Source organism: Marmota monax, unplaced genomic scaffold (genome assembly GCF_021218885.2).
Source record: "Marmota monax isolate L192 unplaced genomic scaffold, Marmota_monax_Labrador192_F-V1.1 WCK01_AAM20220418_F8-fsc00012, whole genome shotgun sequence".
In the NCBI taxonomy this organism is placed as follows: Eukaryota; Metazoa; Chordata; class Mammalia; order Rodentia; family Sciuridae; genus Marmota; species Marmota monax.
The window spans coordinates 6,903,388-6,921,348 of NW_026695227.1; the positions used below are offsets into that span (position 1 = coordinate 6,903,388).

Consider the following 17,961-nt stretch of genomic DNA (forward strand, 5'->3'; position numbering starts at 1 on the left):
CCAGGCAGTGTGCAATCCCACACCACCTACATTCAGCCTAGACCGTAAATGTCAGAATGAATCAGACACATTCAAGATCACTGTACACAGAGCAGAGTGCCTATAATCCCAGCAGCTCAGGAGGCAGGAGAATCACAAGTTCAAAGCCATCCTCAGCAATGGCGAGGCACTAAGCAACTCAGTGAGACCCTGTCTCAAATTAAAATACAAAATAGGGCTGGAGATGTGTCTCAGTGGTTGAATGCCCCTGAGTTCAATCCCCAGTATCCAAAAAAGAAAAAACCTGACTATATACTGCACAGGCTGTAGTAGTTATGCAACACCTTGAATTGCTTGAGTGTGCATAATGATTTTAGAATCTGGGATAGCAACAGATGATTAGGGTCTACTAAGAAAGAATGGATCACCTGGCTGTTACGGAAATTTCATATTTAAATCTTATGAGATACAAGACAAGGACATAGGCGGGGTTCAGTTCTTAAAAGTAATAGAACCACTTTGAGGTTGAGGGAGGAAATGACTAGCAAACGTCGAAGATTAGTATGAACAGTGTGCATTTGGAAGAGATGGAGAACTGCAGGTAAGATAGTAGAAAACATGTAATTCAAGTGAAAGGCAATGGATATACACTAAAGAACAGATGCAAGTAAAATTATGAAGGGAGAAATCAGGAGGTTTCAACACAAGGCAATTTTAGACACTTGAGTGAGAGAATTCAGAAATGCCTAAGGTGGGGAAAAAATAAAGTAACTACAGTAGATTATGGTATTGCCAACAAATAAAAACTAGGGAATAGGAACTTCAGCCGAGAAATATGTTTCATTTCAAAAAAACAAAAAACTTTTTATTTATTTATTTTTTTTTTATCTTATTTATTTTTTTTTATTTTTTTTTTATTTTTTATTGTTGGCTGTTCAAAACATTACATAGTTCTTGATATATCATATTTCACAATTTGATTCAAGTGGGTTATGAGCTCCCATTTTTACCCCATATACAGATTGCAGAATCACATCAGTTACACATCCATTGATTTACATATTGCCATACTAGTGTCTGTTGTATTCTGCTGCCTTTCCTATCCTCTACTATCCCCCCTCCCCTCCCCTCCCCTCCCCTCCCCTCTTCTCTCTCTGCTCCCTCTACTGACATTCGTTTGTCCCCCTTATATTATTTTTCCCCTTCCCCTCACTTCCTCTTGTATGTACTTTTGTATAACTCTGAGGGTCTCCTTCCATTTCCATGCATTTTCCCTTCTCTCTCCCTTTCCCTCCCACCTCTCATCCCTGTTTAATGTTAATCTTCTTCTCATGCTCTTGGACCCTACTCTGTTCTTAGTTACTCTCCTTATATCAAAGAAGACATTTGGCATTTGTTTTTTAGGGATTGGCTAGCTTCACTTAGCAGAAAAGGGTACACTTGTACATTGCTGGTGGGACTGCAAATTGGTGCAGCCAATTTGGAAAGCAGTATGGAGATTTCTTGGAAAGCTGGGAATGGAGCCACCATTTGACCCAGCAATTCCCCTTCTCGGTCTATTCCCTAAAGACCTAAAAAGAGCATGCTACAGGGACACTGCTACATCGATGTTCATAAAACTTTTTATTTAATATCTTACTCACTCATTACATTTTAAACACCTTGAATACAAAGAGCATGTGTTAAAGGGACATTGTGTTGTGGTGAAAAGCTGACAGAATTCTTAGAGATATATTATATCCCAAACTTCAAAATGTGTGAGATTTTGGACACATAAAATAAACTTTCTGAGTTTCAGAATTTTTTATCTGAAAAATATAGATATTATCACCGATGTCATCAGGCTTCTGTGAGAATTGGAAATATACTATAAATGGTAGTTTTAAACACCAGTATATTGCTATGTATTATCTGTCTTCCCACGCATCATCCAGCCTAGTGTCTCATCTTTGGAAATCTTTCTGTGAAGTGTGCAACATTATAGAACCTCTAGGGCATAACAGGAGACAAACATGCTAGAAATGATCTCTTCATTTCATTAGGAAAAATTCAGAGGGGGTGATTAGACAATCATATATTAAGGGATCCATGAAGCAATCTGAGCTGGAAACCAAATATAAAGAGCACTGAGTTGGTACAAAAAGGAACACCAATCATACATATGGAGCAGCTAGAAGAAGCAGGGACTCAAAGTGCAAAGTGAAAATGGAGATAAGCTGGAGAGACAAGCTGAGGTCTGTGGTTGTCAAATCAGATACTGGTTCTGCCAAGCTCTTTAAGTAATAATAGTTCCTTAAAATTTTATAATCTTAAAGTCATACATATTGTCAATTATCTTAGTAAACAAACATGATTCAACTTACTGTCTTTAAATTCTGAATTTTGAGGTCTTTAACAGAATGTTACAGAATTAATGTAATTTTATTTTAACCCCAATCCACTCTTAAATTTTCATAAGATCTTAAGTCAATAAAAGTCCAAGTTGGCCTATGATATCTGAAAATTTTTGTTGATTAAGGGTATCTATATTAAAAGTTAATAGTCCTACTATTAAAAAAAGTTAATAGTCCTATTGCAGCATTAAGTAAAATACACATTATCCACTGAGTAACAGGTTTTGTTACTTTCAAGCAGGGTATAAACTTGGTCATCTGAGAGGTTCTCTGATAACTTATTTTGTTTGTTGTGTTTTCCTAAAGGATCAAAATCGCCATTTGAGATATTAAAATTAGAGACATAAAGATGAAACCAAATTCCACAAATTCAGATCATTGCTACAATTGATCAACACCAAAGAAGAACTGAGGGTCAAAATTAATGCAATTATCAAAAAAAAAAGAAAAACTACACAAAATAATTAGGCTTGTCTCACTGAAGATGAGAAGATCACTGAAGATGGGAAGACCTACGTGGAATGAGAAAGGGAAGGGATAAGGACAAGAAGGAGATAGATGGTGGTGAAGATGGAGAGGACTTAGTAAACAGAATGATGATGGGGGAAGCAGAGAGAAGAAAGCAATTGCAGGAAAAATTCAGGTCTGAGTATCAAGGTATTTAGCAGCAGTTAAAGCTTACAGTACCAATGTATTAGTATGTCCCTGGTCTATGAACATGTGTAGAAGACCAGATTATGAACTAAAACCACACAAGACAGTGGAAAGACCATACACCATCAGGTGAATTAACAGTAGATATGCAGAAAAAAAATTATGTCAGATGCATATGTGATCACTTCAACTCCCTTCTGAGTGTTCCCAGTGCATTTATTTGTCTTCAGGAAGAAAAAACATACTACTTGTTGCATGGCTTCTGAGACCAGTTGATATCATTGGTGATTTCTGTTCTTTTCCTTTCCCTCCTTGTCCCTCACTCTGGGTGCTCTGAATTTGTTACAGTATACATACTCATCCATGTCTTGTTGTGGAGTACAGGCTGTTCTTTCTGTCTGCAATACCCTTCTTCTTTTTATTTATTTATTTTTTTGAGGGGATAGAAATCAAATCTAAACCTGCACACAAACATTAGACAAGCTACAACAGTAGTTTGAATATGGTTTTGTTGTACAGGATAAAAAAAAAACTAGGAACCTTTTCCTATTTAATAGTAGGTGAAGTAATTGAGAATCAATAAATTGCTCAGGAAGAATTTATAAAGTCAGATGAAAAGAAATAAAGAATGAACTTTAAGAGTAAAGTAGAAGGAATGGTCAGAAGATGGATGGAAAAGGAATGATAAGAGATTTGGGGAAAAAATAGGAAAGAGTGATGTTCAAGAAGACAGGACAGATAGAATTTTAAGAAAGAAGGAATAAATAAAATACATAGAGAGGCCAACCAGCAGATATAGCATTTTAGACATAAAGAGGTTTTTAAGATAAATGTGAATACAAAACTTATCTCAATGGATCATTGAATAAGTATAAAAGAAAATATAAAGAATTATTTTGGTTTATCTGCTAAAAAACCAAATGCAACAGCAGAGAATATGGTGCTATTTATTTTATTAGATAAGATTTAAAAAGTTTATATTGTGGAATACCAACCACAAAAGTAGGAAGCCATAAACCTGAGTTCAACCAAACAGAACACAAACGACAGAACTGATTTCAGTTTGCAGGTTTAAGGACAGACAATAGAGTCTGACTTTTAACTTCCAGTTCATTCTACACTGCTGCCAGATTATTTATCCTAAAATATGCAATTCTTTCCTAGTCAAAACACTTCAATGGTTACTCAGTGCTTCCAAAAAGAAACCCAAATTCTATGGTCTACCATTCAAAGACTTCCATGGTCTGGCATTTGCAGCTATTTCTTGACACCTGTCTTCATGCATGCTGTACTCCAGTTATGTTTGATTACTTCTGTTCTTCAAGGACTCCTTGCATGCATGCCACACATGTTATGGCTCACTTTTTAAGATCCATAAAGAATGCCAACTCCACCATGGCATTTTCAAAAAAAAAGCCCAAATCAGATAGGCTTTTTATCCTCAGATTCCCTGTTCAAAATTCTCATGAGATTTATTAAGACCATTTTACAAAATAGTAATTTCTGCATTCCTTTTTCTTCTAAGAGAAAGATAACACTTTGTTTATTTTTTACAATGCATAGTTTCTGAAAGAGTGCCAAGCACATAATATAAATTTAGTAATGATTATTAATTGTCTAGAAAATTTCAAGACTTAAGTCCTATATTACAAAATTTTGCATTAAAAAAGATTGAATGTCATACTCGACCAGCAATCGAAGTTGTAACCTAACACTAGGTATATGTATTGAAATAATATGTACTATTTCCTATAAAATATTTTATTTTATTTTATTTTTAATTTTTTATTGTTGGTTGTTCAAAACATTACATAGTTCTTGACATATCATATTTCACACTTTGATTCAAGTGGGTTATGAACTCCCATTTTTACCCCATATACAGATTGCAGAATCACATCAGTTACACATCCATTGATTTACATATTGCCATACTAGTGTCTGTTGTGTTCTGCTGCCTTTCCTATCCTCTACTATCCCCCCTCCCCTCCCCTCCCCTCCCCTCCCCTCTTCTCTCTCTACCCCCTCTACTGTCATTCATTTCTCCCTATAAAATATTTTAAATGTTATAAATTAAAGACTGTAACATGGTAAAAGCAATAAAGTTACTTTTAGTAAAAGAATAAAAAATACTTAAGACATTGCTGCTCAAGCCATGACTCAATAATTAATCTTATAAAAAGAAGTTCAGAATGCATTGCCAAGATCATAAAGTTATATGTTCTTTACTCAAATTTAAAATAAAAAGTCACCTTGTAAAAAAATAAATTCATGTCAAGATTTTATGTCAGCTCCTTAGGAAATCAATAGATGTAATGCATCTTTCCAGAGCTTTTGAACAATTACAAGTGCTGTAGTTTCAGCTGATACTTGTCTGTAGTTTCAGCTGATACTTTGAATGCCTACTTTTTGCATGATCTAGGTACATTCATAAATAACATCTTATTTAATATTCATAACAATCCTGTGAGATAACTATATTAGGATTCCATTCTGCAGATTAAGAAATTCACTCAGATATTTTACTCACCAATAACTACATAGCTGGGATGTATTAGAGCTTAGAATCTCCACACTCAAAAACACTAGAAGATTTTGTTCACCAAACTAAGTTTCATTATGGCTTAACAATTTGTTTACTCCAGCAAAAAGTACACTATAAAGTATAAAATTTTAGTAATAAGAGTTAAACAAAGAATTGACTGTCCAAGATGACTCATCCTCAGCTATCCCCAAAATTCAAATTAGCCCATGTACCTTCTCTAAGTATTCTATTTAATCAACATTTTAATGCATGTATGGAAATTTAGCCTGAGGCAACAAAGTATCAGAAGGCTGAGATTTGTAATAGATAAGAATGGCTATCAACATCTCTAGCAATTAGAGAAATATAAAATCAAAACAACTCTAAGATGTCATCTCACTCCAGTCAGAATGGAAATTATCAAGAATACAAGCAACAATAAATGTTGATGAGGATGTGGGGATAAAGGAACACTCAAACATTGCTAGTGTGACTGCAAATGGGTTCAGCCATTATGGAAAGCTGTATGGAGATTCCTCAGAAAACTTGGAATTGAACCACCATTTGACCCAGCTATCCTACTCTTCAGTTTATACCCAAAGGACTTAAAATCAGCATACTATAGTGACGCATCCACATCAATGTTTATAGCAGCTCAACTCACAATAGCTAAACTATGGAACCAACCTAGGTGCCCCTCAACAGATGAAAGGATTAAAAACGATGAGGTATATATACATAATGGAATATTACTCAGCCTTAAAGAAGAATGAAATTATGGCAGGAAAATGGATGGAGCTGGAGAATATCATGCAAAGCCAAGTAAGCCAATCCCAAAAATGTTTTCTCTGATATGTAAGATGCTAACTTACAATGGCAGGGGTGGCAGGGAAGAATAAAGGTACTTTGGATTAGGTAGAGGAGAGTAAAAGAAGGGAGCAGGTATGGGGGTAGGAAGGACAGTAGAATGAATTAGACATTATTACTCTATCTTCATATATAACTACACTATATCAGTGTGAATCTACATCATGTACAATCAGAAAAAGGAGAAGTTATACTCCGTTTTATGTATGATGTATCAAAATGCATTCTACTGTCACATATAACTAATGAGAACAACAACAAAAAAAGAATGGCTATCATCAGCCTCATTTATAAGTAATTTGTTTGTAAAGCTTGAGGTCATTTTAAGGAAGTTTTTTGATGTGTTCTAAGAACACCCTGCTGCTTTGATTTTTATAATTAACAATATTGTCATAGCTACTCCAAAAAGATTTTGCTTAACAAAATAAACCTGCTGGCCTACCTATGTCTAAATAGCCATAAATTTTTATTAGTGAGTCATTTCTATACTTTTATAACTGTTGAACATTCTACATAATGCTCTTAAATACGGCCTGTATCTTACTCAGTTCTACTTCAAACAGATGATGTCTATCTTGAAGACAATTCAAAGCAACCTGATAATCACAGAATAATATTTTCCTTGTTTCACATTTGGTACAGATTTTAATATATCACTACTTCTGTATTGTGCTGTGAATTGTATTAAATCAAAAAGTGAGCTGTCTCTCCCTTTGGGAGTTAACATTGAGGGGAAATCCTTCTTGTAAAGGGCTTTTCACTGAAACTCGTGTCTGCAAATGCAGCCTTAGACATGAGCTGGTTAAAATTCCTACAGCTTATGGAAGCATGTACTACTTGGATTCTGAGAAACAACTGTGAAACTGTCGTCTTTTACTGTGGTCTCCTGAGAAGTACAGCTTTTCCTTTTTGGATTCCCTGTGCGTGGTAAACTTGAGGGCTAAGGCTTATTGAGAGAAGTATGAGACAGGTTCCCATAGGTCTCATGAGTTTCAAAGTGTCTCCTGAGACAAGGTACTGACTACCTTTCCTCTGGGTTAGCTTTCCCAGGATATTTGTATAGCAAATAGCTTTGGTAAAGATAGCATCTTCCTCCAAAGGAAAAAGCAGGTTTGCTTATTATCCATTGTATTAATGTTAATGACAGCCTCAAGTTAAAGATCAGACTGGCTTATCATCCTTCATTAAAGAGCTGGAAACCATCAACTTGAGTTTCCTCTCTTACAACCCCCAACCAGCAACATCCCACAGCAGGCATCTGGTCCTCTTCATATCATTCTTTGGCAACTGGGGTTTGGTGAAGTAGCATCAAAATGCTAATACTGTGGTAACTGCTGATTTTCTTGTCTTCTCTCTTTGATCTACAAGCCTGCCTCAGTAAGGATCCATGATACTACAACAGGCAAACTTGCTACCTGGCAAGTAGGGTAAAATGTCAGGGTAAAATGTCCTTTATAGTCTGTCAGCAATGACAGCTTCAGGGGAGATTGGGTTATCTGAGTACTTACTTTCAAAAAACAAAATCATATTTGGGATTTCTGTATCCCTCACTATCTATACTAACCAATCTAGCACTCTTGTCTCATTCTTCAAAAAAATGTGTCATGTTCCTAGACCAAAACTCACCTGAAACACTTAGTCATTCCTGCTTTATTCACAATCCTTCCTTTGTCACTTAGTGACAGAATGGAGCCAGGTTGTCAGGCACAGTGGTGCACGCCTGTAAATCTAGAGGCTCAGGAGGCTAAGGCAGAGGATCAAAAGTTCAAGGCCAGCCTCAGCAATTCAGTGATGCCCCAAACAACTTAGTGAGACTCTGTCTCTAAATAAAAATATATAAAAAGGGTTGGGGGTATGGATCAGTGGTCACCCCTGGGTTCAAACCCTGGTACCAAAAAAAAAAAAAAAAAGAATGAAGCCAGATTCCCCTCCTGATAGTTCTTGTTTAAAAGAGAATTAGGGATATGGTTTTCTCCTTTGGATTAAGCAAAACAGGAATGTCTTATTACTTATTCCTTTTTGATATTTTTAAACTAGTTTGCTGAAGCCTAATTGATTTGTAAAAAGTTTACATATTAAATGTATACAAATTAGTGAGTATGGATATAAGTGTAGAACCATGGAAACATCACTATAAACATAACCACCCCCTTCAAAATTTTCCTTCTACCCTCTTTATTAGTGTGTGTGTGTGTGTGTGTGTGTATTAACAACACTCAACGTAAGTTCTAGCCTCATACCAAATTTTGAGGATATGATACAATGTTATTTACTACAGGCACCACCCTATAAGTAGATCTCCAGGACTTATTCATGTTGTTTAACTAACACTGTATCTTCTAACACCACCCTGCTCCTTATACCCCCATTCTCTGCTCCTATCAGTTTGACCTTTTCAGATCCCTCACATAAGTGGTATCTTGTAGTGTTTGTCCTTCTGTGTCTGGCTTATTCCACTTGGTTTAATGGCCTCTAAGTTTATACATGTTGTTGTAAATGGCAGACTTTCTTTTAAAACATGAATGATTTTCCATTGTATGTATATGCCACATTTTTTTATCCATTCTTCTGTTGATGGACACTTACGTTGCTTCCATATCTTGACTAGAGTACATAAAGGTATGAACATTGAATGCAGACACCTCTTCCAGATCTTGATTTCAATGCTTTTGGGTATATGCCCATAAGTAGGATTTCTGGATCATATGCTAGCTCTATTTTTAATTTTTTGAGAAACTTCCATACTGATCTACATTTGCTTCACCAATTTACATTTCTATCAACAGTGTACAAGGGTGCCCTTTCCTCCATATCCTTTCAACCCTTGCTATCCTTTTCCTTAAATAGCTATTCTAATAGATGTATGATAGTTCATGTGGTTAGATTTGCATCTTCCTGGCAATTAGTGATATTAAGTACTTTATATACCTGTTGGTTAGGTGTATGTCTTTTTTGGAGAACTATCCATTACAGTTTCCTTGCTCATTTTTAAATCAAATTATGAATTTTCTCTTGTTGAGTTTTGGGGTTTCTTTACATATTTCAAATATTAACCTTTGTTAAATATTTTACAAATATTTCCTCACTTTCTTTGGGTTGCTTTTTATTTTGTGATTTTAACTGCTGTGCAAAAGCCATTTATTTGATATAATCTCATTTGTCTTATTTTACTTTTTCTACCTGTGTTTTGGCATTAAAACCAAGAAATCATCATCAAGATCAATGTCAAGAAGTTTTTCCCCCATGCTGTCTTTAAAGATTTTTATATTTCAGGTCTGACAATTCTTTAATGTATTGGGGGCGGGGCACGTAGCAGGGATTAAACCCAGGGTCACTTAACCACTGAGAGCCACATCCCCAGACCTTTTTATTTTTTTATTTTGATACAGAGTTTCGCTGTGTTGCTTAGGGTCTCACTAAGTTGCTGAGGCTGGCTTTGAATTTGCAGTCCTCTGCCTCAGCCTCCTGAGCTGCTGGGATTACAGGTATGTGCCACCTCACTTGGCTCTTTAATGAATTTTGAATTGATCCTTGTGTATGGTATAAACATTCACTTTTGTTCTTTTGCATGTAAATATCCAATTTTCCCAGCCCCTTTTATTCAAGAGACTCTATTTTCCCCAGTGTGTATTCTTAGCACTTCTTTTGAAGATCCGTTGACTGTATATGAATGGGTTTATTTTTGGACGTTCCACTCTGTTCCATTGGTTTATATGTCTTTTTATGCCCATACCATACTATTGATTACTGCAGCATTACAAATATATTTTGAAATCAGGAATTCTGATGCCTTCATCTTTATTCTTTCTCAAGACTATTTAGTCTATTCAAGGTCTTTTCTAGTCCACTATGAATTTTAGGAGTTCTTTTCTATTTCAGTAAAAAAGAAAAAAATGCCATTGGGATTTTAATAGAGATTGCATCAAAACTGCAGATCGAGGGTAGTATGGACATATTAACATGGCATGTCTTTCATCTATTTGTACCTTTTTAAATTTTTTCATCAATGTTTTGTAGTTTTTTTTTTTAACAAGCTTTTCATCTCCTAGGTTAACCTTATTCCTAAATATTTTGTTCTTTTTAATGCTAATGTATATGAGATAATTTTCTGGATTTCTTTTTTGAGTAGTTCAGTAGTGGTGCAAAGAAATGCAACTGATTTTTGCACGTTAGTTTTGTAGTCTGCCACCCTACTGAATTCATTAGTTATAATAGTATTTTGGCAGAGTCATCATAGTTTTCTTCATATAAGATCATGTCATCTGTGAACAGATAATTTTACTTCTGCCTTTCCAAATTAAATACCTTTTATTTATTTTTCTCAACTAATTGGTCTGGCTAGAACTTCCATTACTATATTGAAGAGAAGTGGTAGGAGTGGGTGTCCTTGCTTTGTTCCAGACCTTGGAGAAAAAACAATTTTTCACCCACTATTTTAGCTGTGGACTTCTCATACACAGACTTTATCATGTTGAGGTAATTTCCTTTTATACCTAATTTCTTGACAGCTATGTTATTTTTTCATAAAAAGATGTTGAATTTTTTCAAATGATTTTTCTTCCTTTTGGGGGATGATCATGTGATTTTTTTATTCTTCGTTGTTAATTGACATTGATGGGTCACATTGATTGATTTCTGTATGTTAGGTCATCCTTTCTCACTAGGGATAAATCCCATTTGGTCATGAAGTATGATCCTTTTAAAGCGCTACTGAATTTGACTTTCCAGTTGTTTTGTTGAGGAATTTTTCATCTACGTTCATCAGAAATATTGTCTTGTAGCTTATTTGTGGTGTCTGTGTACGACTTTGGTATGAGGGTTTTTCTAGCTTTATAAAATGACAGTGGAAGTGTTTCCTCTTCTATTTTCTGAAAACATTTTAGAACAATTGGTATTGATTCTTTAAATCTTTGGAATAATTTACCCAAAAAAGCATCTAGATCTAGGCTTTTTTTCCTTGGGAGATTTTTGATTACTAACTCAATCTTCGCCTGTTGGTCTATTCAGGCTTTCAAGCTCTTGATTCAGTCTTGGTAGGCTGACTATTTTTAGGAATTTCTCTATGGATTCTAAGTAGTTAGATTTGTTGGTCTATCACTGCTCATAATAGTCCTTTATAATCTATTTTTTATATCTGTGAGATCAACTGGAATGTCTTCACTTTCATTTACAATTTTATTTTTCTGAATCTTCTCTCTTATTCTTAGTCTTGCTAAGGGTTTATCAATTTTATCTTCTCAAAAAAAAACTATTAATTCCATTGATTCCTTCTATTAGTGTTTATTTCTATTGCACTCATTTTTGTACTAATCTTTATTATTCCATTTCTTCTGCAAATTTTGGACTTAGATTCTTCTTCCATGCCTTATACGGCCAAGGCTAATTATACACCTAATCCAAGATCTGATGGAAGCATTCCTGTATAATCAGGAAATTGTTTTAAACCAATAGTCTGTTATTATTTCAAATTTTATCAAAAACTAGTTTTACCTCTTATCTAAATTTGCTTCAAATTGATTGTAAATATAATTAACATAATTTCTTTTATTCTTAAAGAGATTCATTTTTAATGTATTTTCTATAGAAAGCATTCAAGTTAGCTATTAATATTTACTCATATTGAATTAAGTTCTTCCTAGAATGGGATAGGCAGGGGGTGGATATCATCTCACCTTAAAAATATTTTTCACATGACCAAAATTGCAAGGAATATCTAATTTTTCAAGTAATCTATGAGTTTTTTCTATGTTAATTTTTCCACCTCTAAATTCATCCTGAATCTTCGACAAAAACCATGTATGAAGCAAAAAAAGTTAAGGAAATTCTCAAAGAAAGTAATTGAATATTTAAAATTCTTAAATATTTTATCTTTCTTCAGTTTACAGTATTTATTTTAATTTTAAAAGATGATGTATTTATGATTAAAGTAAATGACAAGATATGATAAATAATATTTAAAACAAAATTAAAAAGTTACTATTCTATAATAAAGATATGAAAAAGCATAACAAAAACAAAATACCAGAAATGAAGTTATTACTTGGGAAACACATTAAAACGCTATTATAGGGCTTTGCTTGGACTTCACAGGCAGCTGGGCTCCAAGATTCCCTCTCACTTTACTTCCTTCATGCAGAAAGGTGGGAAAAATGATACTTAATCTTATGGAAGGTGGAAGCATTAAATAAATTCACACTACATCACTGAACACAGATTTTGCTACTGAGCATTCAAAATATAGTAACAATGAGTAAATACTATTATAACTTTATTCAAATGTCCAGTTTAATATATGCCTCCAAAGAACATTCTAGGAACAATCAATAAGGCTTCAAAATAACTTGATAACTATATATTTGGTACAAGGGACAAAAATAAAATAATCTAGTGTACTTATTATATACAGATACACTACAAAAATTAGGACACTTCAATCTGAAAACTAAGGTTAAGATAAAATAATCTAGCGATCTATAAAATCATAAAAGCTATAGGTAAATACTGTTCAAAATCCCACTCAATTTCAGATTGTCAGAACCTATGAAAAGTCTTCAAATTGAATAGCCATGTGACAAAATGTGTGTTCTTATAGGACGAGCCACAGGAAAGTGCAGGACAGATAAGGGAAGAAAGCCATAGTTCACATTTAAGTGAGAGACTTCAGACTGCTACTTTTCTAAAAAGAATGAGAAAAAGAGTCAAAGAGGATAAACTAAGAAAAAGACAAGGAAAAAGGAACCGAAAGAACTTTGCAATGGATATCTTGCTTCCATATTTTCATGACTTATCCTGAAGTTTCTCCTTGCTTAGAAGTCTCTCCTCAGTTGGTGTTGTCACAGGTTCCAAATGTAACTAACTCTGCCTCTCTGTGGAAAAGGAATTTCTTGGTACTCATCGGCTGTTGCCACTGCCACCACTTTTCTAGGGAGAAAGCAAAGAACACACAGTGGTTTGTTGCCTTTGTTCTTTGAAACGAACATACGTAAATGGCACGGAAATATCACATAAGACACGGTCACTGCATGATCCTGCCCAACCTTTTGGGTTTCTTACATTTTCTAACCACAATGATTATAAATGCCACATCCCTTGCTGTCCGGCACTTTTCTGTTGACTACTGCTATATCTCATTTTATTTTTACCATTTTGTTCAAAGCCTTCAAACCTCTCATCACAATGTGCTTCCAGTGGGTTGGGGCAGCTATTCTAAGGGCCTGAGTAAAAATCAATGCCATTGTGATCCTTGAAGATTGGAACATGCTGTCAAACACTCCCTAGAAACTCTGGGTAGTTTCTCTAGGTCCCTGACAACATACAATGCACATAGACACACACCACTTTTGAAGAAGCCTGTTCAGGAGGCTAAGTTCTTAAAATCTTCAAAATTGGTATAGCTGGTTGACTGGGCACCACGCTATCAGGTGACTGTCATTTTTTCTTTTGGTCTGAACACCCATTGTGATATCATCAAAAGTTCCACACTTCATAAAGAAGCATGACTTTATGACTTCACTGGGAGACTCAGAGCTTGCCAGCCTGTCTGTTTTCATGGGTGGACATAATGATCTTAAGCTTGAATGATTAACACCTTGATGGGAAACGTGTCCCATGGAATGTTTTCTCATCCTTTGAACACTCATTTCAGAAGCTTTGCTTCTGCTGTCACCAAACATGTCACTTAGCGTTCTAAGTAGGAAAGAGAAAGAAAGAGTAATTCGCAGACTATTAATACAGGCACCTCCAGGGGAATTTGTAAATGCCTTTGATGATCTCTGTCTGCTTATACGTGATGAAAAACTCATGCACCATCAAGGTGAGTGTGCAGGCCACCAACATTGCCAAAAATATTCTGTTCCACTCTGCATCGATGGAAATCCAGTACTCTTATCTCACCACAATGTAATGGGTGACTACCGATTTTTTGACTATCAAAGCAAACTTTCTTTCAAATTTGACCTACTTCAAAATCAGTTGAGAGACATCCAAAGTCACGGTATTATTCGGAATGAGACTGAATATCTGAGAACTGTTGTTCTGTGTGCCTTAAAACTCTACGTTAATGACCACTTTCCAACAGGAAACTGCAATGTGCTGAGAAAAACTATCAAAAATAAGGAGTTCTTGATAGCTTGCATCGAGGATCACAACTATGAAACAGGAGACTGCTGGAATGGCCTTTGGAAATCTAAATGGATTTTCCAAGTGAATCCATTTCTAACCCAAGTCACAGGAAGAATTTTCCTGCAAGCTCACTTCTTCAGGTGTGTCAACCTTCATGTCAAAATATCTAAGGACCTGAAAGAAAGCTTGGAAGTAGTTAACCAAGCTCAATTGGCTCTAAGTTTCGCAAGACTTGTGGAAGAGCAAGAGAATAGATTTCAAGCTTCCGTCTTAGACGAATTACAGGAGTTATCCAATGAAGCCCTGAGAAAAATTATACGAAGGGATCTTCCAGTGACCCGCACTCTCATTGACTGGCAGAGGATACTCTCTGACTTGAATCTGGTGATGTATCCTAAGTTAGGATATGTCATTTATTCAAGAAGTGTGTTGTGCAACTGGATAATATAAAGGATTGCTCCTGGTAATTGTCTTGGCCTAATTTGGTGTGTTTCTGGCAAACAGATGTTTTCCTAAAGGTGAGCAATCCCTAGAGATGCCTAGTCCATCCAAGTTCACATAGGGAAAAGTATAAAAAGTCATTTCACTCAGGCAGTATTCACCAATATGGCAAGAAAGTGTGGAGCAAATGTATTTCACAGTGTTATCTACCATAAAAGCAGACATTTATTAGAATCTAAAATAGCTTTATAGAAGTGGCACTCTAGAAATGTATGAGTGGCCAGGATTAAGGCCGTGTGTGTGTGTGTGTGTGTGTGTGTAGAAATGAATTCTTACTGTCTTTGGAACTGAGAAGTTATGCAAATGAACATCACTCTGCAAGTGATATCTTACATAATTCAATTCAGTCCTAGACCAGCCCTGAAAGCGTAGATTTCAACAAATGACATTAGATTTGGATGTTCCATGTAACCAACTGATATCAGAAATCTGGTCTAGATAAAGAACTGTTAGTAAACTTGGCTTCACTGCCACTATACTCCCTCCTCCCTCTCCACCCAACCAAGAATTTGGGATTACTCTAAATCCCTGGGCTTGTCTTCTAAATAACATGGTCTTGTAAGTCAACCCAAAAGCCTGACCTCCCAGCCTTGTATAGAGGAACCCTTGTGAAATCATCACTGTAAACACTTCTAAGTGCTTACGGCCTAGCGTGTCTTCCTCTAAATGTTTTTCATATAACCTTTCATCATTAGCCTGGTCCCAGTATTATCTCCATTTTACACAAGAAGAACCTAAGATTTCAACTTGTTTAAGTCATCCAGGCACACAACATTTTACTCTGTTCAGCTGTTACAATAGAGTATCGTAAACTGGGTAGCTAATAAACAACCAAAATTCATTGCTCTCAGTTCTGGAGTCTGAGAAATCCAAGACTGAGGTGCAAAACAGGTTCATTATCTGCTGAGGGCCTGTTTTCTTTGACAGAGTGAGAGGGAAATGCAGCTTTCTGGGGCTTTTTGCATAAGGGCACTAATCTCTCATGCAGGTTACAAATTTATGACACTCCCAAGGCCTCACCTCCTAATATAATCATCTTGGGGATTAACATCCAGACCACCGCACATAGTGACAGGCATGAGTGACTCTAGAGCATATGCTCAGGATGTCATGGCTCTTCACAGAGGCCTGTTGCATTAGGAGTAATAAACTCTACTGGACAGTGATTTAGGCAAGCATTCTACTAACAGATACCCCAGAAGAAATGGGACCTTTCTAGAAGAAATGGTGCTTTCTAGTGAAAACAAGCTTCCTATACTATCACACTACCAACCTTCCCAGAACCATTACCACTTAAAACCTCCTTAAAAGATTATGGGAGAACAGTAGGTAGGCATGCAATTTGAAGGGCGAAAGGGATCTAATTCTACTTAATAAACGTTAAAGTAGACAAGATTCTATTCAAGAATTTCTAAAACTCAAGTCTCTTTTCCCTAATTAGTGATTCTTAGAGAATATCAGAATTATCTGGGATGTGTCTTTAAAATTAAAATTACTGGGGCCTATGTTGAGAATATAAGTTAGTAAGATAGGGGACATCTCTCTCCCTCCCCATGCCCCCTCTTTTCCTGCGTTTAAAGCCCAGGACCTCTTGCAGGCTAGGCAAGCGCTCTACCACTGAGATATGCTTGCATTCCAGGGATGTATACATTTTTAACAAGCATCAGAGATGACTCCAATACAAAGGAAATTGGAACCATGTTTTGAGAAATACTGCCCTATTTTTAAAATAGCGTGGTTTTTTTCTTTCTATTTAATTAAAATAATTTCCCACAAAATTATTATCCAGTAAAAGTCATTTCCACTATTCAGTGGAGTCACTGCATGGATAAAGACAGGCTTCCATCTGTGAAAAGGGTGAGAAAAAACTTTCTAAAGTAGAAAATAAAATTGGTTTCACAACACTAAAATTGAGACATTGGGTGAATTCTTTAACAAAAATTTGATTGATATTATAGTTATATGTGTAAGTGTTTTCCAGACGGTGCCAGAATAGGACTCAATGGTTTATGAAACATCATCTACACAGACATTGAGTTCCCTCTTCTGAAGCACGGTTTCAAAACTAATGTTACTAATATTTCTATATATAGAAGTCACATGGACAAATTGTGGGAAAGCACTCAAGATATAAGGTATTTTGACCTATTTTCTTCCACCCGATTTTATGGAATTCTTTTAAATATTAAGAATATGCAGCATATAAAATTTGAATCCTTTTTTACATAATGCATGTATCATAAGCTTTCTCTCATGTCATTTAAAACTCCTGAGCACATAAATTATTATGTTGCATTCATGCTATAGATGCACCATAGCATGATAGTCATTTCTCTCTTCAAATGTAATTTTAGTTCTTAACATTTTGTTATTAATTATGCTGTAGTGCACATTTCTTTGTCCACACTATGAATAATTTCCCTTAAGATAAATTCCCTTAAGTTGCATATTGAAAAGACATGAAGATATTAATTCTTACTACACATTGCCAAATTGTTTTCCAGAAAAATTTTAACAAATTTATATTCCCTGCAGTCACATTAGAAGAATGTCTATCTCACTAATCTTTATTATATTAAATATCACATTTTTATTTTATCAGCAATGAACCTTAAAACAATACAAAACAAAACAATAGAAAGGTATCCCCATAACTTATGCCACATTACCACATGAGACCAAAACCACTACTACGAAGATATTATTTGGTAGTTATTTGATTTACATGGATAATGGCATAGTGGGAAAGTGCACAGTTACTTCTTGTTTTCTATACTTCCATTTTTTTTTCTCTCTCTCCCCCCTGCACATACACATGCATGCACATGCACATGTGTGCACATGCGCGCGCACACACACACACACACACACCTAAACTATAAATACACATACACCCAAAACACTTCACATCTTGAGGAGTCA

The 17,961-nt window shown here is 35.4% G+C and overlaps 2 protein-coding genes across 2 annotated transcripts in view; one reads left to right on the forward strand and one right to left on the reverse strand.

Annotated features, from left to right (window-relative positions):
• The window catches only part of Plcz1 (phospholipase C zeta 1), a gene marked incomplete at its 5' end in the record, with an annotated part of 45,961 nt that extends 33,740 nt beyond the window's left edge, over nucleotides 1–12,221 (reverse strand). The window contains one exon of the mRNA XM_046435862.1: nucleotides 12,090–12,221. Coding sequence (XP_046291818.1) covers nucleotides 12,090–12,221 — 132 coding nt within the window. The remainder of the gene's footprint in view (nucleotides 1–12,089) is intronic.
• Nucleotides 12,222–14,088: 1,867 nt separating this feature from the next.
• On the forward strand, nucleotides 14,089–14,988 carry Capza3 (capping actin protein of muscle Z-line subunit alpha 3). Its single transcript, XM_046435451.1, has one exon. It carries the CDS (start codon nucleotides 14,089–14,091, stop codon nucleotides 14,986–14,988), a length of 900 nt encoding a protein of 299 aa, XP_046291407.1.
• The last annotated feature ends 2,973 nt before the right edge of the window (nucleotides 14,989–17,961 follow it).

Coding starts and splice junctions, on each gene's coding strand:
- Capza3 (XM_046435451.1), top strand. CDS start 14,089: ATGTCACTTAGCGTTCTAAGTAGGAAAGAGAAAGAAAGAGTAATTCGC.